The 27674-nt window shown below is 41.4% G+C and overlaps 2 protein-coding genes across 2 annotated transcripts in view; one reads left to right on the plus strand and one right to left on the minus strand.

Moving 5' to 3' along the window:
- Positions 1 to 27674, minus strand: part of LOC145447139 (uncharacterized) — a 219047-nt gene that overhangs the window by 106448 nt on the left and 84925 nt on the right. The window contains exons 10-11 of the mRNA XM_080325560.1: positions 11792 to 11961; positions 2890 to 2998 (exon numbers count right to left, since the gene is read on the minus strand). Of these exons, the coding sequence (XP_080181686.1) occupies positions 2890 to 2998; positions 11792 to 11961 (279 nt within the window). The remainder of the gene's footprint in view (positions 1 to 2889; positions 2999 to 11791; positions 11962 to 27674) is intronic.
- On the plus strand, positions 15037 to 16698 carry LOC145447126 (uncharacterized). Its single transcript, XM_080325547.1, has one exon. The coding sequence runs from the start codon at positions 15100 to 15102 to the stop codon at positions 16696 to 16698; it is 1599 nt and encodes a 532-aa protein (XP_080181673.1). The 5' UTR covers positions 15037 to 15099.

Consider the following 27674-nt stretch of genomic DNA (forward strand, 5'->3'; position numbering starts at 1 on the left):
AGTGAAGTGTGAAGAGATTTAATCCTGATTTATGGAACACTGGCTCTGCTGAATGCAATAATTGCTATGTTCAAGTGAAACACCACAAGTTTTCAAGTGGTACAATGAACCTAACAAACCATATCCGAAAGGCCAAGGATACAGCACAGTTGACGATAAGTTTCTTCACTTCCAATAAACAAGCCGGCAAGACAACTACTGACCTGCTACCGAAGAGGAAATTTGACCGATTGAGGGACATTCAGGATGGTGCTATTATTGACATATTGTGTGACTCGACTATAAGCGTCATGCTCGAAGCTTTGAACTGATTGACCAAAGGTATTATAAGCATCAGCAAGTTGCTACTAAACAGGCTTTCACGCCTTCCAGCATTTGTGGGCAAAATGCGGATTATCCGCATCCAATATCGACCATCTCCTGATTGTAAAATTCCATGGTTACAACTTGCTATTATTACTTCTTGATATGTATTGGGTAATATGGTTAAATGCCTGATTGTTATATATGGCCATGGACTAATAATCTTTGTCATTTGTCATTTGCTTTTGAACTGAGATACCACTTTCATTCGCACTCTTACTTCAAATTAGTAGCGTTGTTTCTTTATTGCGTTAACCTTCCTACAATTAAAATTTCAATTTTTGTTCTATTCGTTTTTGTTCATTCCATAGATACAATTCGTGATCTTCTAGTGCAGAACTGTAGCTAAGCTCAGCTGTACAATTGATACTGTGGGATATCATTGTTCGATAAGGATTTTTCGGATTCTTGACGAGATTTCCGGATAAAGTCGGATAGTTGGAGGAGATTCTCCGGAGTCGGACGGATAGTTCCGCAGACACCAAAAATGTCGGACGGATTCGGATTCTCAAAAATCAATATCCGCTCATCACTTAGGAATGCTTGTGAACTGTGTAGTTGTACTTGCAATGTAGTGTAGTGCCTGTATATCTCTGTGAGGTGCTGATTGGAGTATTTGGTTGTATTAAGCTTTGGCTTGTAATTAAATTGGTAACTTGTAAATACTCCTGGATGTTCTTGATGACATGCTGGTGGTAGCGGGTCGCCGACGAGAGGGTTTCTGAACCGAAGAACAACGACGTCCCTGTTAGGTCGACAGCGCCGTATCAGGGTCGCTACACGCGACACGCTACACGTGTTTGCCTAATTTGGAAAATCTCAAAAATGATGCGTATCCATGTTTCATTCTATAGATTATTAATAAATAAACTTCAATGAGCAAATGATGAAATGAGCAATGCAAAGTATACTTTCCAGTGAGCTCATTGCAGACTCCTTGAAGTTTATTTATTAATAATCTATAGAATGAGACATGGATACGCATCATTTTTGTGATTTTCCAAATTATGGACAACCCTAGTGAGCACGGAACGGCAACCCCAAAGTGTTTGCTTCGTTCATTTTCGCTGAGGTTAAGATCTGGATTGTTTCGCGGCAGCGACTATATAGGATCTCTGGCAATCCAAATGCAATCTTCCAGGACGCGGAAGATACTGAAACTGTTCTTGGTCGAAAGCATATCTTACAAGTAGCATTGACAGTCCGTGCTGTTCTATCATGTGGAAGCAAAGTGAGTGACACATCATATGTTTTCCACGTAGGCTACTACTTCATGTTTTGATGCATTTTCCCCTTGCAGCATTGTGTCTGTATCTCTTTATTTTGACACGTGATGCCAAGCGCAACAACAATTTTATTCAGATATTCGAAAATGTGATTTTTTTCGTGTTAGGCGTGAGTTTTATACAATATAGTACGTCACATTTTCACGATGTGTGTGGAGAGCCAGTCTGCAAGGTCTTGTTAGATAATTATTACTTGGAAAAACATTGCATACCCCAACTATTGATGCTGCGGCCCGCAGCGTCATCAAAAACTAGGAAATTGGCCCGCGAGCACATTAGAGTTTGAAATCCTTGCAAGCATAATAGACTGAGATCTGACCTCAAGTCTGACCGAAGCAGATTTCGAAATTGAAAAGGAAGTATTGGCGCCCATGTTACAAACGTATGTAGTCAGAAGCTTATGATATGTCATAAAGCTTATGATGTGTTATGATATAGTGACAGGTCCTACACGGGATCTAGGGAAAATGGCCAGTGTCAAGACAGCTAGTGACGAAAAAGCGATTCCAATATATAGGGCTGCATTTAAAACAAAAATCAATTCAAAACAAACATGTTTAAAACAAGGCCCGTGTTTTTATTGTTTTTTTCCAAGTCATGACGTCACGGATATTTATTCGTCATAGTGGATTAATATTGAAAATATAGGGTAAATATAGATCCTTTGGCGAAATATCTACGAACTGTAGCTGTTGAACCGACTATTTTGACGGTTCCAACCATTCCATATCCTGTATGTCGGCTCTATCGCCCGGTAATCGTCCGTAGGCTCATACAACATGTTTTTTGGAAAGCATTTTCATAATTATGGCATAATTATACAACTTAAAAAAACTCAATTTTGTTTTTTTAAAAGGCCTTTTTTTGAAAACACTGTTTAAAACATGTTTTTAACACATGTTTTAAACACAGTGTTTTAAGTCACCATTTGTTTTAAATTGCAACACTACCAATATAGCGAGGCATCAAAAATGACAAGCTTCAAATCAGCGAGTGTCATAGTAGTGAGGGATTTAACATAGCGACGCAGTAAAACAGTGGATTGTTAGTGTGGTGCCATGTAGGACATGTTCATTGTTCAATGTTCATTGTTCATGTAAACTTTCAAGATCCAGTCACTAGAATATTTTGAAAATTTTGAATTGTTATCGATCATTTCCTGTAGTCATATGTCACGATGCCGAGTAAAACGACAATGCCTTTTTTAAAATTCGAATGTCCAAACTGTGATTACACTTACGCGAGGTGATATTCAAGTTTCCTACCGCCACTTCTGTCGACATGTCGTTGTTTCTGTACGTCAGATTGATGGTCACTGATTCTTCTTCAGTTATGTTGCAGGAGAGCATCTGAAATGTTATTTGAGTACAGAAATAGATAAAATATCGGAAGTAATATGGAGCACGAAGACGGGCTGCGTGGTAAGAATCAGTTTGGAATAGTCGCTAAGGTAGCTTATATTCAACTCATGAACAGTACAAAATTAGGGCGAGAAAATCATCTCATACAGTCCCTATATCCGTTAGTCTATTATTAAGTGACAATCTATATCAGTGGTTCTTAAACTGGGATCCGCGGATTCACATGATCCAGATACAAAAATTGCATTCTAAAGAATTCCATGCAATTTATTTTTAAACCAAACTCGATAATGGCCCGATATTGTTTGTCGTTAATCAACACAATTAGAGTATTTTTGTGCGAATTATTCACTTTTAAATTTAAGTCGCGCCTCGCGCGCTTCAGTGTCACAACATTTCATGATCTTATTATGCGTCTGTATACTCACCCAGAACAAGTCAGGCACAATTTTACAGAAATAAGTCTACCTGTATCCTCAATTATGACAACATCGCTTGGGGCCATTGAAATACTATATAGTCCGGGGTTGCGCAACGTGCGGGTACATCATCGGCTTTTGGCGATGACGATTCCCGAACCATGACACACGAAGACATAATCAATGTTTGGCGAACATGCGACTTCACGAGAAGTATGCTGTCAAAAATATCACTGCCGATAAAGCAGTTGCCCAAAATGATCACTGGATGTTCGCCGGAACCTTCGATTTGATATTGTCGAAGCATCGAACAGTCCTAATCTAAGCCCCTCGCGGTACAATGCGGCCTGCGGTTGAAAATTATGATTCCTGCGTTGAAATGCGAATTGAAAAGGGCTTTAGTTTAGTCTAGTAAGCGTGACCGATTCCAATATATTTCGATTATAGCGACAATCATTATTTAAGACTTAAAGTTCACGAAATAAGAACATGCTTCAACAAAGCAAATATTATTATTGACAAAATTGATTCTTGGACTCTAAAAATATTCGCGCTTCACTCGAGAAGAAAACAACCAGGGCCGTAACTGCCGCACCCCAAACCCCCCAATTGGGGGGGGGGGCGAGCTCGAAGGGGGCCCAAAATTATTTCGTGAATTAGCATAAATTATGGAGTATTTTTTGAAAATTTATGCAACTTTGTCAGAAATTTTTCGCGCTCCGCGCGAATTCAAGTTGCCAAGTATCTTCATTTTGGGGTACTCTTCCCCAAAGAAAAAAATACGCAACATTTATAGAAATGGGCATATCGGCGTTGGCCATTACCGGGCCACGATGCACCATGAAATATAAAGTTTCATGCCATCATGTAACATGCGACTCCAAGAAGTGTGCCAGAACGATCGCACGCGCAAAAACCTTGGCCGAAAAGGACTGCCCTTATGCTGACCGCAAACTTCGTTATATATACAAAATACATATAGGTTTAATCAGGCGCCTAAATGACCAGCGCCGAATGTTCCCGCCTTGAAAATCTGAACCTCACAAGACAGGGAAAACTATATGCCAGTGAAGAAATACCAATTTGAAATCGTGTGCGTCTTTCAGTTTAGTAGTCTACGTTTGGGCGATGCTATATTTTTGATATAGCAGACAGGAGGTCACGAAATAGCATCATGTTACGTAATCATACCAACGGGCCCTACAGTTTCCATAACACCTCACTCAGCTCTACCGGTAAATCTGATTACGTGAGCAGAGAGGACAAGAAAGCGATAGCAATATGTATGCAATTCCCGATCTTATTGACCGATTTTATCATGAATTATCGAAAATTTTCGCGCTTCGCGCTGGCTCACCAAGCAGTACGACTAATTACGTGGCAGAAGCGAACAACGTGATTGGGGGTAGGTTTATCACCCTATGGGAGCCCTAGACTCAAGTTTTTTTGGGGGGCCTGACGAAGTGCTGCTTCGTTCCTGCCAACGGCTATACACCCCAAGATTTTTAATTATTATTGAGGGGTCCTACCTTTTCAAACACACCTCACTCAGCTCTTCCTGTAAATCCGATTACGTGAGCAGAGAGAGGACAAAAATTAATAGCAATATGTATGCAATTCCCGATCCTATTGACCGATTCAATTATGAATTATAGAACATTTTCGCGCTTCGCGCGTGCAGGCAGGTAAGGCGGACTCAGCTAACGATGGCCCATGTAGATGATAAGTAGCGTTAAACATCAGCAAATAACCTGAGGGGGGTCTGGGGGGCTTGGCCCCCCAGAAGTCCGGTGCATCATCATATGGGGGGCCAGGACCAACGTTTTGGGGGGGTGCCTTACGAAGTGCTGTTACGGCCCTGAAAACAACTTCATACTGATTTTCATAACTACTAAGCCGCTAGAAGCAAATTAATAGGTCTTGCGTCGGCCTAGGCAAGGGTGGGCAAAATTTTTTAGCTCGTGGTCTGCATTCATTATTTGAATCCATTCGCGGGCCGCACTATACAAATTTGGGATACTAAGCCAAAATTCAATACTGGTATTCGATTATATAGTGACCGACAACATGGAAATATTATTACCAAACATTGATTTGATGATAACGTACACGCTTTAAAAACATTCACGGGAATTTATATGCTGGTCGTCCTCATGGACAATATTAGGGATTAAAGTCGGTTGTCCCAATTCTTAGAACTGGAAGTAAATTTGAGTCTGTCTGTGAGCAGCGATCTGTTCATAGATTTTCTGATTGTACTTATGGTTTAACTCCAGGACACACAATGCTGACAGCATCATAACCATGTTACCTTTAAATTAGGGTTACCATGTTTCTGTGACCCCAATTCCGGACACCCTTTAGTGCCCACTAGTGGATTTTAAAATGAGTTATGACGTCACACTAGCAAAGCTTTGCTCAAGACCAGAGGTGGTCACGATCCGGTTCAGGAGTATGTGGCTGTGTGTTGTGTATCCGGGACCGAAAGCACATGTTCTACTCTCCGCCCACATGATCAGAGTTAGCGGTAGAGCTGGTGGAGGATGATGAGTTCGGAAATACAGGGAGCGTAATTGTACATCGTTAAGTCATGTTCATGCCCAACCGATAAGATCGTTTATTAGCCGTATGCCGGTGCGCACCACGGAGCTTTATAAACACCCCACATCCGGTGATTTCCAACCTTTTGTGGTTGCGAATCCATCTCCAATTTGAAAATTTTCCGTGTCCCAGATCAAAATTTGACGACCTCATTACTAAAAGAAGTCAGCACCTTTGCCCGGACTTACTCACTGGCTATATTGGAAGGTGATTACATTCAACATATTCGCGAACCCCAGAATAAAGGCAAACGACTTCCACGTTTGGAATCACTATCTTTGAGTAAAGCATTTAAACGGCCTTAACGATCTCTAGGAATAAACCGTTCTCCTATAATTGCGATTACAATTAGGCTTATTCCAGTAAATGAAGGTTGTTTTTATTAATATTTTATTTCAGTTTTTGCGACGGTGTGGTAGTCTTCATATTAAAATCAATAAATGTGATAGTAAATCGCGCTCAGCATGAAGAAAAATATCATGCATCAGCATAAATATTTCCAAAAATAATGTTTTTATGTTGATTTACGAAAAAATTATGAGCCCACGTCGTCAAATCTTCAAAATTCCGGACATTTGGCATATTTTAGAAATTCCTCCCGGACGCTAGTTTGAACAGTGAAATTCCGGACATGTCCGGGAAATTCAGGACGTATGGCAACTCTACTTTAAATACGCTTCTATAATATAAAAATACTTGGAACGAATCTATCTAACACACTCGCAAATCGGTTTATCCAAGTACAGCACAAAAAATATTAAACTTACTCGTGTTGCCAATCTATATTCACACTTGTGGTCCGAATTAAGTCATTTACGATTCACTTTCTGTGATGTTTAGCAATTGCGGAAGCTTTCAAAATACGTGGGCCGCGAGGTTGGGCCATCGCGTCATCAATGAAATTCAAAAATATACTTCGGTAAGAATATAGATTACAATTATCATGTTGAAATATATTGAGAAAAAGTTTAATCAAGTACTCACAGTAATTTGATTTTCTTCGCATTTTAATAATATTTATAAAACGTTTATTGAGGCGTTGGCTGACCGCACAAAACGGTGTTGCGGGCCGCAGTTTGCCCATCTCTGGCCTAGAGCTATTTTGGTTCGGTAACGAATCACGTAATTCCGTTTGTTGATGGAGTATAAAAATAGTAGTAATGAACTTAAACGTAGGGGGTAAAAGAGGTCAGAAGGATTCATCCCCCATAGAGTAGGTTGATCGACCTATGAGAATAAAGACCGCCGTTTTCGACAGTTGATTGTGAATAAGAACCGGTTGAATATGATTCACGATAGAGTTGCGTTCCCCAAAACGCAACCAAACATAGCCAAGCTGGTCGCATAAAATCTACTACACCTGTCACACTGACACCATAAAATCAAACACGCGGTTTTGTGTTGAGTTTTGTAAGGGAACATGAGTACTTCAAAAAATTGCCAAGGGACAGTTTCGTGAATTTTTTTCAAAAGTTTGAGAACCACAGATACGTTTTATTATTGGCAAATCTTTATATGGCAGTTATATGATACATGAATGGGAGAGTAGGCAATGTGGTGATGTCAAATTGAAAAGCACGACACCATTCGAAGGTTATTTTCCAAGAGTATTGTACAGGAACTGCTTGTAACATGGTGATAATAATTTAACCCAGGAGTCACGAACTCGAGGTTGCCTCAGGGCTGGGCAGTTTCCCAACTTAGTATACGCCGTGGGCCGCAGCATTACGATAATGTCGTTCAATCTCTTGCGAAGAAGGTCGCATATACGGTGATGTGAAACAATGCTATAGAAAATGAGACGACCGTGGTACCTGTAATTCACAGAGTCAAAGTACTCATCGTCGTTATACTCAAGTAGAAGGAGAAGCGAAGTCATCAATTTCTACTCAAGTACAAATAAAAGAAGCGATTTACAATTAAGCAAAAAAGTAAGGATTATAGGCTTAATTTTGCCTAAAAACCTGAAAACTGTCAAGTAGAAGTAAAAGTAGTCCAAAACCATAAACACCTGAAGAAGTGATGCTAGTAAGCTAAATCCGCTTGACAATTACTTGACAAGTAGAAGTAATTCTTTACTGACCACCTCTGGTATTTCAGCACACATTATCACAATAGGACAGGAAATCGAGCATGGCGTGGAAAAAGAAAATTGAGCGTTGTAAGTTGTGAACAAAAACATTGTTGTACTTCGTACAGAGTAAGCTTAAAGCGGCAATACGATGCAAATATGATGTGGCTGTTACGGATAACGGTACCAAACCCTTTTTTGTTGTCGTTGATACGTCGTCCGTTGAACACCGAATGTCGAACGCCGTCCACTGAAAACCGTACATAAGTATACTAGCCTATACAAGTGCTTTTTAATATTTTTCAGCACCATCCGCACTTTTTTTAGCACAAAATTCATCGTCACCCACAACGCTACGGAAAATTGTTTCAAGAAACGAAAATGAAGATAGGTAATAATATTTCGATCGGAAGTGCGACACGTATAGACAACGGGTTTAGGCCATGAAATGCCCCATTACAAAGACAACTCTGTTCCCTCGTTTTGATTTCGACGATAGCGCACTAAAACCCTTTTCGGCCAAATAAGTGTTGGGTTTTGTACAAAAACTTTATAAGAGCCATCCCGCACTCCTATCCACAATGTACCGTATTTTCCGCAAGTGAAAGATGCTTGCTGGCAGCAATCGTTTGTAAGAGTATGCCACCAAGTCTCGGAGGATTCAGTTCGTCGAAGGGGTACAAAATCCACATGTTTGATTTATCGCTGCTGCCTGATTGTTTGGAAAAAAAGATCCAAAGCGATCAAGGAGAGTAGGCACATTAGAGATCGCTTTCTTATGACACGCTGCTTCAACCTGTGTTCTGTTTTTTTCTTTCAATTTCCCATTTTATGTCTAGCGACTATATGAGAAGAGCAAATACAGTCAAAATATCCCGTGTTCGGTTCTTTAGCTCAATCCGACTTGAAAGCTCATAGCAGTTCAATAACCTTAAAGCAGTGGTTCTCAAACTCTTACGGCTGCGACCCAAAATCTGAGTTGTAATGGCATCTCACGACCCAAGCCTCACACATCAAAAAGAATGCTACGATTGTATAGGGGCATTTATGATAAAGACAACTCGCCGACCACAACTGTACGTAACACAGCTCTATGAAACATGCCTGAGACATGTGATAAGAAATTTGGGGTGAATTGTTTTTCTCTGTGCGTCGATTTAGTATTACTGTCAACTAAAATCGCGAGGACAGTACTATTCGGTGCCGACTTTCTACGATTTCGATGACCGAGCATGTCAATATAGAAAGTTTTGGCCAATTAGCGACAGTCATTATTGGCCAAGGTTTCGTCGCCGCCATTTTTGACACCGCACCTTCCCAGCGGTATGTTGAAAAAAAACTTCCCATATTCCAGTGTCCCGATACGTCAGGGGTTGGCCGCAATGTTCCCTCTATGCTGCGCACGTGCGCAAATGCGCAGTGCTGACACGGTCTCTGCGCACAGGAAATATAAGTTGGGCACAAGAAATCCGAAGTGATGACCTCTTTGGCCCCCACATGAATGTGCATTATAGGCTTGTATCCGCTCGGTGCAGGCGCCTACACCAAAGCACCCCAACGGCATTTGACGGTGTTTTCCAGAGAAACCAGTCGGACAAATCTTATCATGAATTCAAACTAATTTGTGTAATACAAAGTCGCGTCATTTGTTCATTATCAAGCCACACTTTCTGCGTGTCTCTCCTATTGGCAACCGTACCCAACACCGTGACCTTGGATATGGACAAACTATTCGCGAAGAATTTTCTGCAAGAAATTCAACAAATATTGCGTACATAATAACAAAACGCTCTGGTGCCGTGTCGACCCAAAATTCCAAAATTAGACCCTCAAATGGAGGAAAATTTGCGTTACAGAAACTTGCAAATGTAGGTCTGTAACGATAGTATTTAGCATTATCTTCGTGCTTCGTGCTAATCCAGTGGTTCCCAACCTTTTTCGTCTCGTGCCCCCCTTGGCCGATATTTGAGCTAAAATTCCCCTTATGCAAAAGTTGCCTGTGACTAAAAAAATGTGCTTTTTAACGCGCAACCATTGTTGACTGAGCAATTGATGGTCAAACATATTCAGAAAGTCGACCGCACTAAACTTTGGTAGAGTGCAGTCAAATTTGACCTGTTTTTTACCGGTCGGGTAGCCGCTGATGAAAAATAAATCACCAAGTCCGCTTGCTATGGACTTGAGTTGAATCGATGAATTTGGTATGTTTTTCACGTTAGCTCATATGTTGGCTTAAAAAGTTTAACAATTTCACTAGCGGCCTTGAGCTGAATTCGGATTGACGTTTTCCAGCTTGGTAGCAATTTGGTCGAGAGGCTGTCGCGGACCCAACGAAACGAAATCGTCTCGTGAGCCTCACTTTATCAGGGGATGTAATATCTACCGAAGGCATTTACACATACAACAAGCTTGAAATCTGCCAATCAAACATACAATTGTAAAGAACTAATTTCTACTTAACAGTTCTATGCCATTAAAATCTAAAAACCTTGTGAACCCAGTGTATCTTTCGATACGTTGCCAAAGCTAGATTCCTCATAAAAATTAAGCCAGATTCCCCCCTAAAAACTTCAAAATTTGCCACAAGGGGGGAATTCCCCCCCCCCCCCGTTGGGAACCACTGTGCTAATCGATCAGTAATTGCGAAAATATGAGGATTGTTCAGAGAACGAAAGCAGAAAGTCAATTATACGTCATTTTGTCCCGCGTGTCGCAAGTAGGGCTGGGCACAATGATTCGAGTACTCGAATCTGAATCGAGTATCAATTTTAATGATTCGAGTCGGGTAGTAAAATATGATTTTTTCGAGTACTGAAATTATAGGCTTCTCACCTCTGAAAGTTAATTTATCAACGAGAGGTATAGTTTAGATACTCATTTTCACTGTTAAGCCTCGAAACCTCGATTGGCGGTGTCGTAGAGCATACGAAACATAGCCTATATGGGACAAAGCTATATACGCAGGTTACTGGACGTAACATATCTCCGAAGTCAACATTATCACCAAGTGGAATGAAATCGGTATGGTCGAAAAAAATACCCAAGTATCTTTTAAGAGATGGATAACAGGCATTATATTCTTTGTGGTGGCATATAAACGGTACAGATTTGATCTTTGACGTACTGCATTCTGTTATGGCGTCATAATGAGTGATACTCGATTACTCGACTCGACTCGTAGCATATTTCGTGATTCAGAATCGAATCACTCCGGTACTCGATTTTGCCCAACCCTAGTCGCAAGCTCAGACGGGCTGGTGAACTGTATTGCCTGCCACTATATCCGGTTTCGAATCAGACTTTTGATTACGTAATTATAGTGCGCAAACAATAATATACTATGGCTGGTGCGAGATGTTGTTATTGTAAAAGCTACGATTAGTGGTGCGTCGTGAGTCCAACAAGTGTTTACGTGCACATCCCTGATATATAGGTTATATATATAGGATTCGACGTCTGGGAATTTGACAAATCTTACCATTGAGGTCTATAGCGTCGGAATATATGTAAGCTATAGGTGGGCGCTAGTCACGTGTGGTTTTCAACGCATGTTAAATAGTATCAGCTTGTAGAACGCATCGTAAGAATATATTTATGCCACGTGATTATAGAGTGGCGCTCGTAAATGTTGAATGTCTATCACTAATCGGTTTATTTACGAATGATGTAGAAGGCCGACCATTTCTATACCTTCCACACATCAGATCCGTCCAGCTCGCCTTCGCTCAGTACTTCGTTTGTCGACGTTCCAGTAACATCAACTTGCACGACTTTATCGTGCATGGGTATACGGAGAAACCAACATGGCCCATTCTGCTGTGGTTCAATTGCATAACCCGTTGCGGTCCACGGCGCAGGGCCTATAAGAATAACGCAAACGACGGTAATAAATCTTCGGAACTACATAAAACGAAAATGGAACTGACTGCCTCGGTCAACGGTATTAACAAGATGGTTAACTCTACAAATTATAGGCCCATATGTCTTCTTTGGGAGGATTTGTCTTATTTTCTCAACCAAACTGAATACCCCTTCGAGGACGCTCAATAATGCCCAATTGTTATTTTATTCACATTTCCAATTGATTGGTCATACTTTCAACAAGACTTTAAGGCGAACGTTTATTTATTTCCAAAAAAATACTGTAGCCAAGAAACATGCAAATGCTGGTTTAAAAAATGTTTTCCAACAAATTGCCCTACAAGCTCTATCTTTTATTGATAGCACTGGTCAACAAAATGAAGAAATTATTTTTGGAAAAACACCTGAGAGCCGTTTCTGGGGTTTTCGAGGTTTCGAGGTAAGTTTAATAAGTTTCCGTAAGTTTCATAAATTTCCATAAATTTCATAAGTTTTCATAAGTTCCCTAAGTTTTCATAAGTTTCATGAGTTTCCATAAGTTCCATAAGTTTCCTTATTTCATAAGTTCCCTAGTACGAAATAAAGGCACCCTTGCTGATTACGAATATCACATTAGTTTTGCCAAATTGGCTCTAAAAGAGAAAATATTTATACCCCTAAAAAGCTTGAAATCACTGTATTTACCCTTGAATATTTCACTTGGTAGGAAGTAAATCTCAGATTTTTCTACTTTCATAATGCGCACACATAGAAAATTGGCTTTGATGAACAGTCATGTCGTTCTCAGTTAATCCATCAATATTAACATGACCTGATGCGAGAACTTTGTTCGCTAAAAAAGCAGTTTGTCAAGCCTAAAAATTGTAGTTTTGCACAATGGAAATATATTTTCTCCTGTCCCAATTGGTCATCCTACCAAGATGAAAGAGGAGTATAAAGTAATCAAGTGTGTCCTTGGAAAGCTTGACCTAAATACTCATATGCGTCTCATCTCTTTTTACTTGTAAATGTATAATTTTCCGCAAAGCCAGCAAAGTGATACACTTAGTATCCATCAAACGAGAACCTTAAATCTGGAATCTTTGAAAGATCTGAGATTCGAATACGGACTAAGGATTACAACTTCATATTGAGATTGGTTCTCACTGCATGGAATCCCTTCTAGGATGTAGTACATAAAACTTTATGGAAGATCACAAAGCACACAACTACAAACAGTTGGTCCGAGAATTGGTATCTGCATATGGAAACCTTGGACCAAACATGAGCATTAAATCTCACTTCCTGTTCAGTCATCTCGATATACTTTCTGATAATATTGTGGATTAGATGGAATTGAAAGGGGAAAGGTTGCATCAATACATCAAAACAACAAAAGAAATATATCAGTGCAGATGCGACGAACATATTATTGCATACTATTGCTGAAACCTTTCGAAAAACTGCGCTAAATTGCTTACAACCGAAAGTAGTACAAGAACCAATTTTGCTTTAAGATAAGTTATTATTATTATATTCCAACTGATTATTAATAATTTAAAATAGGTGGTTGAGATAAAACTGATTCAATTAATGCAACGTTATTTGAGTATTTAGGTCCACGGGTGGGCAACCTGCGGCCGTAGAAGGAAATTTGTGCGGCCGTGGCACGTAATTTAATTAGTATGTGTTTGCGGCCGTCAACGGGCAAATTGAAATTTTGAATAATTGAATTTTAAATAATTTTGGAATTTTCTTCGCGCTGCCCGCGATTCAGTGCTATACTTCATAGTAGTGCCCTTCGCAATCTGAGCTCCAAAGTACAGACGCGAACAGCAGATAAAAATGATGCGCCCCATATAGAAATACCAGCTTGGTATAGTGTGCTTCTCATGACAGAAATTTGTTTCTGATACGTTTAGGCCAGAGATTCCCAACCGCTGCTCTCAGAGCCACATATGCGGCTCCAAGAAAGCCTTATTGTGACTCTGATTGACCTCTAAATATGCCACAAAAACATAACAGAGGACAGTTGTTGCTTGTTTCTATGTATACCTATGGGCAATTTCTGTATATGAATGCTAAAATGGGGGACATTCGTAAAGTCTAAAGCCGTCCAAGGCCGCGCTTCTCTAAATTAGAAAAGAGAATTCTTGCAGACTGGCGTCAAACGTATGGATACTAGGGGTCTTCAAAATTGACTTTTTTTCTCAAATCGTACGGACCACTTGATCAAATTGTTAGGTTACCTAATTTAGGCCTACACACCAAATTTGGTTCGATTCCAACCAGTAGCCGCATTGCTACAGGACAAGAAAGTTTCTATTTACTATATAAAAATACATAACAAAGAAATTTGAAATTTTTCTGTCCCCCCCATGAAAGTGTAAGCTTTGAAATTGAACCAAGTTTGGTGAACATCTTTTGGAGTATTTGGTTGTAGTACGTCTTGAACTGTATCTTAGCTGTTGTACCTACCGTAAGTCTTAAAAATACCTTGTCGTAATAGATGCCGTAGCTAGACTAGAACTCTTTCGCCTGGGCTACTCACTACACTCCTTCTAACTCTGGAGTATTTGGTTGTATTAAGGTTCGCAACCCGCGTAAGTATCGACTAACGGCTATTTTCAGGTGATCCAGAGCCGTTGTGGCAACTACCGTAATTAGCAGTAACTACTTAGAGTACCTAGTCTGACTTTTCACTTAGGCTAATTTCTCCTTCTGCTCTTTCTTCGTCGTCGTTGGATTTCCGATTCTCCTTCGAGTCTTCTTCAGACTCTAACCTCCTTGGACCTGACTCGTCTTCGTGAGTCAGGTCTAAAGGAGTCTGTTTCTACCTCTACTGGAGCTTGACTCGTCTTAGTGAGTCAACTCTAGTAGAGTCTTTTCTCTTCGAGTCCTGACTCTCTCTCTCGAGTCAGGACTTGTTGAGTCTTTTCTTTGGAGACTTGACTCTCTCTTGAATTGAGCCAACTTGGGTGTGCATCATCACTACAGACAGCCTGCGGTAACGGTAATTTGGTGACCACCGTAAATGCTGTGTTATGACTGATTGTTTTGAACCAAATTTGGCGAGCGTTGGAGTATTTGGTTGTATTAAGTTGTTTATCATGGTAGCTTCGAAGGGCTCAAAGAAACTCGTGCAATAGATAAGCGATATGACGGATATACAAGGAGGTCAGCCTCCAGGAACGTACGCAAATGCGGCTGGAGGATCACAGCCTGTGGACAGATCATGTGATATTGGAATTAAGCTGCCAAGAATGCCGGACAGGAAGGAATTGATAAGTTTCTTCAATACGGTAGGAATAGTCTTGGAAAATATAGAGGGAATAGTAAGATTCCCAAATGGTCAAATTGATCTCACCTTTCGAGATAGAATAATGGTTACTACAGTCGATAGAAACATGACGAAAATGAAGAGTGAAGGGACACCTCTCCCAGTCCATTGGTTATATGTAGCCGAAAATACGGCGGTTTACTTAAGCTATGTCCCCGTTAAAATGACTGATCAGCGAATTGAACAATACTTTATGAATAACAACATTCCGATCAAAAATATCCTTCACCAGAAAGATGACCTAGGAAAACGAAACGGAGTGAGGAGCATGCTGGTGGGGAAACAACAACTCGACGAAACGCCGATCAAATCGTTCATCAACATAGACGGCTTCAGAATCACGGTCAGATACAGAGGTCAAATACACACATGCGCCTATTGCGAGGAACCGGGACATTACATGCGCCTATGCCCCAAAAGAACCAAGAAAACCATACGGCCAACAGGAATAGAGAGGAAAAGACGAAACTATGAGGAAACAATACAAAATAGCATGGAAGGTATGGGAATATATGATAATCCGCTAACCGAAATCCCAAATACCGCAGATCCGCCAAAGGGAGACGCAGAGAAACAGGAAACACCCAATACCATAAAAGGAGATACGCAGGGCGAAGCGCCGAGACCAGAGGAGCATTCACCGGAACGACCACCAGTGGGAGACGATGAGAGCGAGACGTCACCGATGACGATCTTGGACACGTCGGGAAACAACAACCAATCAGCGCGAAGGGAAGACGCGAGAGAGCAAACGAGAGAAGAATGCGATTCCATAAAAGGAAAAGAGAGCGATGATGACGCAGAATCACGAGCCGGAACGAGCGAACAACAGGGCACATCCAAGACGCCCGTATGCAACTTATCGCCGAGCAAGAAAGAGGTGAAAGAAATAGAAACAGATATGGAAGATATTTTTGCGATATCAGAAAGCTCGGAGGAGGTAAGAAATGAGGATTGGTTTGAACAATCGTCTGATTCCCTTAACAGAGAAAACGACAGCAACAATGAGATGGAAACTAGCCTAAAAAGACCAAGGACAAGTACCGACTCAGGAGATTTTGCAAATCCTATAACAAGGCATCACAGCTATGCGGGAGAAAAGCAGGCAAAGATAACATGCACAAACTGCGGGAAACCGATATCCTTCCTGGTCGACGCCAAGGTATGTACATGTATGGCATGTAAAACAGAACATTCTTTCATAGAAGCATGCTGCAACCGAACTGATCAGCTCATCATAAACGGAAAGCAAATGCGAAAAGAGACGCAAATCATCTGCGGAATATGTAAACGAGTATGCGAGATCACCAACTGCTGTGGAGCGCTAGTCAATGAGGACGCCGCGAGGATGTACAATCACTGCCCCAAGTGCTCAAAACCCAAGCAGAAAAAGAAAGGAATTTCAACAGCACACTGACGAAGAGGCGACTGAAGATTCTGACGCTGAACACCAATGGTATGAACAATAATCATAAAAGAAAATTGATATATGATTTTATTAAGAAAAATGGAGCCGATATCACCTGCCTCCAGGAGACCCACGCCACAATTGAATTCGAACAGGAGTGGACTAAACAATGGGGGGGAGAGCCATATGGAATTCCGACAACGGAAGACCGGCTGGAACGGCAATCCTGCTCTCCAATAGAATAAATCACATGAAGGTGACTAACCAGAAAGCAGATGCCAGCGGAAGATTCCTTCGAATCAGGATACAGACAGGTACCCAAAATCTGACAATAACAAACCTGCACGGTTTTAATAACAGAGCACTAAGAAGGGGTCAGCTAAGGCAATTAGCGGCAAGAACAAGCGATACGACCAACCACATCGTAGCCGGGGACTTCAATGGAGTAGACAACGCAAAGCTGGATCGACAACCGACACATACAGCAAAAAACGATGGAGACGCCAGATACAGCAATGCGATAATGCAAACGATGGGAGTGCGTGACCTCTACCGAGCAAAGAACGGAGAGAAAAAGGACTTCACCTTCTTCTACCCCACGGGCATGTCCAGAATAGATAGAATCTATGCCACAAAAGGTATTTCCACATTGAATTGCAAACATATCGTATGTCCCATTTCAGATCACGACGCAGTCGTCGCAGTAGTAAAAATGGGGAACAGTGAAACCAGAACAACAACCTGGAAGAATAACACTCAAATCTATGAGTCAGAAACCCACAAAACCGAAATGGAACGGAAATGGGCCCAGTGGAAAACTCTGTACCCGATCCTATACAACGGCAAATTGGAATGGTGGATCGCAATAAAAGAACGAATCAAACACCTCGCAATCAAACAAGCACGGGAGATGAGGCGACAAAGCGAGAAACGGCACAGGGAAAACATACAAGAACTCGAAACAGTAAGAGAAAATGTGATCAAAAAGAACCTTCCATTTTCTGCATACAATAGAATAAAACGAAAACTTTGGAAACTGGAAATGGAAGACCTATGGAAACTACGGAAGGAAGCAAAAGCGGCAGAAGACTCGTTACTCGACTACGATCCATACGCGCTTTGCAAACAAATAAGAACAAGGAAAGAGAACGCCTCAATCTGCGAACTAAAGAAGCCAGATGGTGACATAACCACAGACGAGAAAGAAATAAGAAACATTGTGGAGAACTTCTACAAGGACTTATACAGTAAGAAAAACACGAACGAAATAATAAAAAACCAATATTACAGATTCCAAAAGAAACGGATGTCCGAGAAACAGCGAGAAAAGATCGAAGCTGAAATAAAAGAGGAGGAACTACGGATGGCAATAATGCAGCAACAAAAAAACAAGACCCCGGGAGAGGACGGAATAAGCGCGGAATTCTACATGCAAAATATAGACACAATCGCAGAAGAACTAACGAAGGTATTCAATGAAATCTACTTGAAACAAGAAATAACGGAAAATTTTGCAAGCGGAATAATCAAGGTGATTTACAAGAAAGGAGAAAGAAACGATATCAAAAATTACAGGCCTATATCTCTACTAAATGTAGATTACAAAATATTAACGAAAATATTCTCCAACAGAATAAAAACTGTCCTCCCGCTGATAACCCATGAGCAGCAATTTGTCAATCCGCCACGTCGCATTGGAGACCTGAATCTCCACATACGAGAAATTGCCGCGGACATGAAAGATAAGGAAAAAGGAGCGATCGTATCGGTAGATTTTAAAAAAGCCTACGACTCCATAAACCATGATTTTATGTACGGCACAATTAAAAACGCAGGCTTCGGCCCTCTCTTTCAGGGATTCATCCGCAAAATATATGAAAAAAGCACAGCGAAAATATCCCTCAACGGACAAATCAAAGGAAGAATACGCATCGACTCCGGAATAAAACAAGGTGACCCTCTTTCAATGCTAATATTCACTATCGTCACAGAGCCGCTTCTACAACGCTTGAGTCAGGAAATAAAGGGACACAGACTGGCGGGCTTCCAAAAACAAACAGTCGTCCTCTCCTATGCTGACGATGTAACGCTGACGCTGGCCGAAGAAAAAGACGCGGAACAAGCAATGCACATTATCCGCAGTTTTGGAGAAGCGAGCGCACTAGAGATAAACGAGGAAAAAACGCAAGCCATAAGCTACGAACGAAAAAAATGGAGGAAAAAATCACACAAAAGCATGATGGTTAAACAGCTAACAATTCTCGGTCTCACTATAACCCAGGATGAAAAGACAACTGAACCGCGATGGAAAAACTCGCTCGACACTGCAGTGGACAAGCTGCAAGAAATGCAAAAAATGAACTTCAAGGCCCACGAGAAGATATCACTCATTCGCTCAAACATCTTACCTCTCTTTACATACGCGGCTGCGACATCGAGATTTCCAAAAGGTATGCGTGCTAGGTTAAGAGGAGAGATAATGACTTTAATCTTTGAAAAGGACAAAAGAATGGACTACGAAAAAGTGATCCAAAAAACGGACAAAGGAGGGCTCGATCTAATCGACATTCCAAGAATAACGGACCTCATGTTCACCAAGCACGCAAGAAGATTCGTAAAAAATTCCGAAAAAACACCAAAGGAAGACTGGGAAAGGAGATTAGATCACCAGCTCTCCATCCTCTTGAAAAGGTACCGAACAGTCCCTTTGAATAACTCCAGACCCCATTCCTTTCAGCCACTCGCGCACTGGAAACAGACCAACGAGACGTTGAAAGACCTTCAAATAGAAAAGGAGAATATAGACAAAAGCAAGAGAATATATCAAGACACGCTGGAAAAGGAGCACCGAAGAGAAATAAGGGAAATGGAGGGTCCAAGCTGGAACAACATTCACAGCAGCTGCCTAACGAAAGACCAAATACACCTCAACTGGAGAATAGCCCACAACCTACTCCCAACCAGGGATAGGATGTATGCAAGATTGGCCGCGAAAACGGCGCATTGCGCTTTTTGTGAAATTCACACAGAAACTCACGTGCACCTCTTTACCAAATGCAAAGCCACCCAAACAGTAATACGTCTCTTTCTAGACCTTTGGGAAGAAACCACCAACGAACGGAAGCAGAATGCCGATCTTGGAAGCATCATACTAATGAAGCTGAATGAACCCACCAAGAGAAGTAACATCAATTCGCTAATTAAATTGATCTCCATTTTCAAACAGACCATTTGGCAAGCAAGAAACAGAAAAATCAAGAACAGACCGGAAATTGACACAAAATGGATCCAAAATTCAATGCTGAGAAGAATTGAAAGGAGACCCCAGATCGAGGAAGACGAGAAAACGTGAGAAATTCTGAGCGAAATCAAAGAGCGGGCGCGCGCGCTAGGCTTGAACAACACTGCCCTCTTGCGGCCCTAGTTTTCCATTGCAACCTGCCATACGAGCGGATGCTACAAACACGAAGACTTTCCGATATTCCGAAACCGAACTCGCAAGACCCTGTCAATATCGAACGGGCAGCGTCCTAAAAAAAAACCGTGGGCAAATCTTGCATTTAGTGCGTCAACGAATTTATGTTGAAACTTGTTATACATGTTATAATATTGTAAATATCAGTTTGTTGCATACAAAACGATATTGTGTTGCATACTTAATATTATTATTGCAATTGTAGCAATAAGCTTCTTTTCCGTGCGATGCAATAAATAAAAGTTGACCTGACTCGTCTTCGTGAGTCAGGTCTAAAGGAGTCTGTTTCTACCTCTACTGGAGCTTGACTCGTCTTAGTGAGTCAACTCTAGTAGAGTCTTTTCTCTTCGAGTCCTGACTCTCTCTCTCGAGTCAGGACTTGTTGAGTCTTTTCTTTGGAGACTTGACTCTCTCTTGAGTCAAGCCTCCACTTTCTCCTTTCTCTCGCGCCTCTACCTTGAGGCGACGGGAGACTGTCTGGCTTTCCTTTTAAATTACAAAAGCGCTACGACACCGCCTAGACGGTGATCGTACGCTAGTCTACGCTAGTCTGATACTACAGTATCAGTTCTCGAAAGCGCGCAGAAACGCCTTTAAAAACGCGTTCAACAGACACGCTAAAGCAGCCTGAAGTTGCAGCAAACCTTGCTTGTAGTTACCATACTGCTAAAGATATACAGGCTTAGCTGACAAATAGCGGACGTGGACTACATACAGTGGACTGCAGTAGACGCAGACACCACTTACCAGTAGGGAAAATCAGCTTCCCAGGCCATTTTAATATGGCATACGCCAACGCAATAAGAAATGAAAACATCAACAGCAATAGGATTACATACGGGACAAGACCCAGGTCGCTCGACCTGCTTGTGCCCGCACAAATCCAGGCATCGGCAGTCATAGACGCAATAATAACACACCCACAGTTGAAGAAGGAAAAGGAACACATCCTCTCCATATTCCAAATCGGGCGCAACACATATAACCTTACCTTTAACAAGGAAGCGCGCACAGAGGAGCTTAAACAACACTTCTTGGAAAACACCGAAAACGGAATAAGAACAGAAAGCGGATTGATATTTCTCGAACATCCGAGGAAGCCGGTAGTAAGAGTAAACATAAGAGCGGTACCTACCGAGGTAGAGGAAGAGGAAGTAAGAAACAAACTGGAGCAACTCGACTGTGGCCACGTCAAAGAAATTAAGATCATCTATCACAGAGCCACAAATATCCAGAACGGATATAGACAGGCCTGGGTAGAAGACTATAAACCAGGAAAAATACCACCCTTCCTTTACCTTGGTGGAGCATCGTGCAAAGTATACCTACCACAAGAGATAGAAAGTGAAGTGTGTTACAGATGCCTACTGCCGGGACATAACGCAAAGGACTGCCCCAACCAAACGGCCTGCACAGTCTGCAAACAATACGGGCACAGAATAAATGAGTGCCCGCAAAACAACATAATACCCAACACACAACACACTTTGCCGCACCTATTTGAAACAAAAGACAAACGTACAAAGAAAGTGTTAGAGGTTGACCGACACTCCATCTTAGAACAGGAAGAGCAGACAGAGACACAAGCAGAACCTGGCAGAGACTCTCCCCCAAATCACATGGAGGATGAGGCAAAGGGGGAAACACAAAAAAGCGACTCAATAACAGACGCAGACGTAGACGACCTATTCGAACAACTCACAAAATCCCAAGATACGCAAAAGAGTGATCTAGACACCACGATACGTCCGGGTGACGATGACGGTGACGAAACCTGCAGTAACAAAACAGACACTCCACTCCAAATAATAACAACAGAAGATGAAACAGATACGGATAATGAAAACAGCAACCAGAAAGAAAACAAAAATAAGCCAAAAGGCGGACACACGCACGAACTACGGAAGAGATTCGAAAACAGAACTTTCACGGCCGGGGAATTCTTCGGAGCGACTCGATCACCGAGCAAACGATCCAACGACCAACGCAGCCCACCGGACGACAAAAACAAACAAAAGCGAAAAAGAAACTAAATGAACTGCAACCCAAACTACCACCACAATAACCAACCTACCCCCACCTAATATTTTAAGTGGATCTGGAAATAATCTCGCTTAATGTGAATGGAATGGAAAACCACTGGCGGCGAATAAAAAATCTGCTCAATACGGACAAAAAGTGGCAAATAACATGCGTTCAGGAAACACATAGAGCAAACATCAAAAAAATAAAAAATTGGGCCAACGCCAACGATATGACATACCATCCAAACCACATAGAAAATAAAACGGACTGGACCGATGAGGAAGGAAATAAGAAGCTGTATTTTAGAGAGACGGGAATGTTCACAAAAAACGTTCTCAAAGAAAAATATGATATACATAACATGATAGTGAAGGAGCACAGGCTCCAATGTTAACGCTAACGGAAAAAGAAACCAATACACAAACCAGAGTCTGGAATGTGTACGCGCCATCAGACGTAGGAAGGGCGCAGACAGACGTCTACAAATTGATAATTAGCGAACTAATCAAGACACCTCTCGACACAATAGTCTGCGGGGATTTTAACATCGTCACTGAGCGAATAGACTCGAAAAATAGGACAAACTTTAAACTAACACCCGCCGCGAAACACTGGAAAGAATTCATCAGGAATTACAAATTTAGGGACATATGGCGATGGCACAACCCGAGAGTTAAACTCTACACTGTCATCAAAGCTATCCAATCTAGAAGAGTAGACAGGATATACGTTTCAAACGACCTGCTAAACAGAAGCAGGTCGCGATACCAACTCAACACGATTGCAGACCACACATACATGCAGCGCATAACCATAAAAGATATCGAACAAATTAGGTGGGGAAAAGGCGAGTGGAAGAATGATTGCAGAATGTATGACGACGAGAATTTATATAATGAACTACGAAAGCTACACGAGAAATGTAGCAAAAATAAACCCTCGTTCATGACCATCTACGAGTGGTGGGACGACTTTAAGAAAAAAGTCAAGAAACACCTAGTAAAATACGGCAATGATAAAAGAAAAGCCGAGATACGAGAAATAGAACAGCTAAATACCATCATAGCGCGAAAACAAAACGAAGAAGACGATGGAGATGAAGCGTACGCAGAAATCAAACAACTCAAAGAAATTGAGCAAAAACAGATAGAGTACGCTTGTAAAATACATAAGATCAAGGACATGGAAGAGGGTGAGAAACCTACTAAATACTTTTTTAGTAAAATCAAGCAAAGGAAGACAAACAAAGCAATAACCGCTATGGAGAACGAATCGGGGCGAAAATTAACAACAAAGGAAGAGATCTTGAAGGAGATAGAGACCTTCTATAAAAACCTATGGAAAACCCCAGAAACCGAAAACAACAGTCGACAAAAGATCTACATCGACACCATAGCGGATATAAAAATTACAGAAAACGAAAAGGCAAACCTCGAAACCCACCTAGAGGAATCAGAGATAAGGAAAATAGTAATGGACATGGAAAATAACAAAACCCCCGGCCCGGATGGGCTATCCAAGGAGTTCTACGCAAGATATTGGAGCTTCCTCAAAAAAGACCTGCAGGAACTCTTAAATAATGCATACCAATTCGGAGGTCTCAGCGAAACATGGAAGGAAGGAACAACAACACTGATTTATAAAAAAAGGCAACCCGAACGATCTGAGAAACTGGAGACCTATAACTCTCCTAAATACAGATTATAAAATATTGACAGGAATAGTGGCAAAAAGAATAAGCACAATTCTCCCGAATTTGATAAACCCGTCTCAAAAATGTGCCATAAAAGACAGAAAAATTAGCGACATACTCAAAAATATACAAGCAGCTATGGACTACGCAAACGAAAGGAAAAAGGAACTACTTATAATCAATTTGGACCAACAGAAAGCCTTCGACCTAATAAATCATACCTTCCTATATAAAATTCTAGAGAACTACGACCTTCCGGCTAACCTCGTCAAACTCATCAAAAACATTTACAACTCCGCTACCAGCAAAATCATCGTTAACGGAGCTCAGACCAACCCGATACAACTCAGAAGAGGCATCAGGCAGGGCTGTCCTCTGAGCATGGCCCTGTACGCGATTGTCTGCGACCCACTCGCCCGCAGAATAGAAAACAACAGCGGAATAAGCGGCATAAACATCGGAAAGAAAATAATGAAAATACAGCAATATGCTGACGATATGACCGTCTTCATAACAAAAGAACAGGAACTAACAAACATCTTCAAGGAATTTGACACTTTTGAAAAAGCAACAGGACAAAAACTCAACCCGGCAAAGACAGAAATACTACATTTGAACCCAAAATCAACATACACCACAAGAAACCCACAATTAGAGAAACTCAAAAAAACGGACATAAAGATACTGGGACAAATATACGGAAAAGATCAGATAAAGGCAACTTGGGAAAACAGGATCGCAAAAATAAGACGCGTCATATACGCATACAAAGACCGCAACCTAACCTGGGTAGGGAAAAAAACCATATTGGACAGTATGGTGACCACCCAAGTTATATATAACGCAAGAGCAATACCGATGCCCACTGAGACTATGAAACGCATCGAAAAAATGTGCTTCCATTTCCTCTGGAGACCAGAGAAAATGGAAAGTATCGCAAGGAAAATATTAATATCGGAGCAAAACAATGGCGGTATGTCGATTCCTGACATCGCCTCAAAAATCAAGGCGTGCCAGTTAGAAAATATAGCGGAACTTAAAAAGCTAGACAAGACTACGGAATTCTGGCAGCAATACGCCACATACGAGATTGGGACGAAAATGAAAAAAATAAACGCGAAACTATATTCTAATGCCGAGCCACACAAATTCCCAACACCGAAGCGCTGGACGGAGAATATAGAAATGTCGCAAAAACTAAAATGGACTGACGAAGAGTGGGAGGAAGCCACCCACAAGTCTTTATATAAAGCAGTAAAAAAACTCAAAGAAATAAAAACCGAACTAAGAACAGGAAGCGGAGCACTAGTGAAATGGAGTAAAATCGCTAAAACCAGATTTTACGGACAAAAACTAGTCAAAAACAACGAAAGAATAATCAACTACAAAACGGCACACAATGCATATATATTTGGAGAAAAAAGAGAAACAGAAACATCACCCAAGATAAATACGGAAAAAAACTGGACCTATCATGCAAATTTTGTGGCGCGCGTGAGGACAATGTCAGACATATCCTCACGGACTGCGCATATTCCCAAAAAATCCAAGAAAGCTTGGCAGAAATACTCGGGAAGAAAAAACTATCGAGCGATGCCATCCTATACAACGAGGGAATAAACAAAATAGAATGGATACTCATATCCATCTACAACAAAGCGATAATAAACCTAAAAATAAGCCTAGATATTGACAACATCAAAGTCGGCGACCAAAAACTAGAGAAGAAAATACTGCGAAAAACCAAAAAAAGACTGGAAATCATACATTCGGACACACAAATAAACAAAATTTTGCAAAACATAGAAAGAAAACTAGCAACAACAGATGCATAAAGAGAAAAAAAGATGAATATCCAACTGGGGAGGGGACAAAACATGAGCCGAAACTCCCCAACATAGCGGTCTTCCGTGGGTACGGCTTCTACCGTAAACCGAAATACCGAAATACAAAATAAGACGAGCGATCAAAACGAACGATCACCGTAAATGAAAAACAAACTCGAGATGTATAAGTAACAAGCCCTCATAACACCAGGCCAAACCGAACGTGACCCAGCCCCCGGACTCAACCGGGCCGAAGCTGAGCACGTCGTGAGAAGGAAAAAGAAAAACAACTAATATACTAGAAAAAAACAGGCGAAAGCGAGTCCCAGTTTTCCCGATGATAACGGGCAAGAAACTAGGCTCGCCTGAGTTAGCTAAACAGAACAAAAAACCATAACCCAAGAAGAACATAAAACCCCAGTCCGGAGCCGGTCCCTATGCTTGAGAGAGGGGCCGGCAATGGTCTGGCAATTCGGAGAGCCAAAAAAAAAAAAAAAAAATAACTCTTCTCCCTCAAACCTCTCCCTCCTCGAGACTTGGCTCCTCTTCCCGAGTAAGTCTCGTCGAGTCTTCTCTCCTTCTCTTCGAGTCTTGACTATTCTTTTGAGTCGATTCTCGTCGAGACTTTTCTTTGGAGTCTCGGCTCTCCCTTGAGTCAAGTCTCTCTCCCTCTGTCTGCGACGCTCGCTTCTGAGATCTCGTACGACTCTTGATTACACTTTCTAGTACACGTTACTGTCTAGACCAGGGGTGGGCAAACTTTTGAGCTCGCGGGCCGCATTCAACATCTGAATCCATTCGCGGGCCGCACTATGTAAAATTGGGATTATGATCCAAAATGCAATATTGTTATTTGGTTATACAATTAGCACAAGGAGATAATATATATGCTTAGCAAACCAGATTGCTTTGATGATATTGTACACGCGCCAGAAACAGTGGCGAGATTTCATAGGCTGATCGACCTCAATAACCAATTTGTCAAAACTATAGAGATGAAAGTCGGCTGTCCTGATCTTAGAACAGGATTGAAATTTAAATCTGTGAGCAGCTATCTGTTCATAGATTTACTAATTCCACTTTTGGTTCAGTTCCAGGACACACAGTGCTGACAGCATCATAACCATGTTAACTTCAAACACGCTTCCACTATGTGTAAATAAAATATAAATACCCTAATTCTACGCATACAGAGAAGACACGCGCGAATCGTTGCATCACTGAAATAATTGAAACTGGAGTGGCCAATCTAAAATCACAGTCGTGATCCGACATATGTCAATGTCTCTTAGGATTTCTGTGATGCTTAACTGTTGAACCCTCGCAAAGTGCGTGGGCCTTGAGATCGGGCTGCCGCGCCAAAAATTGAACTATTAAAGTATTTAACGTAGAACAGTGGTTCTCAAACTTTCTAAGACCCCCCTCCATATGATGGTGAAAGACTTCGCGCCTCCCTTAGCTAGCAAACCGAACGGATAGTTTAATGGCATGGAAGGTTACGACAGTGGATGAGAGCTTATTTAATATGAAATTGAGGCTAAATAACGAGCAATACCTGCAAATAGGTTTACGATCGCGCGAAGCGCGAAAAAAATTTTCAGTTGAGCTCAGCTTCACGCCCCCCTTCAGATGCCTTCACGCCCTCCAGTTTGAGAACCACTGCTTTAGAATTATCATGGTGAAATGTACTAAGAATTCGATTTTTAGTACGCATTTCAACAATATTTTTAAAAAGTTTCTTTAGACTCGCGCGGGCCGCACAGAACGGTGATGCGGGCCGCATGCGGCCCGCGGGCCGTAGTTTGCCCACCCCTGGTCTAGACAGACGTTGTACGACTTTCGCGACACTCTCTGCTGAACCGGTACCGCAGTATCGATTTTCAACTAGGCGCTAACACTTGATACACAGCGACCAAGAACGCTCTACATCGCTTCTATCCAGAAGATAGCATCGCCTAAAGCTGCA

The sequence above is a fragment of the Botryllus schlosseri genome, chromosome 9 (assembly GCF_051294905.1).
Source record: "Botryllus schlosseri isolate E-star chromosome 9, Bs_hap1, whole genome shotgun sequence".
NCBI lineage: Eukaryota > Metazoa > Chordata > Ascidiacea > Stolidobranchia > Styelidae > Botryllus > Botryllus schlosseri.

Bases quoted from the DNA above. Each gene is read 5' to 3' on its own strand.
- LOC145447126 (XM_080325547.1), top strand. From the start codon at position 15,100: ATGACGGATATACAAGGAGGTCAGCCTCCAGGAACGTACGCAAATGCG.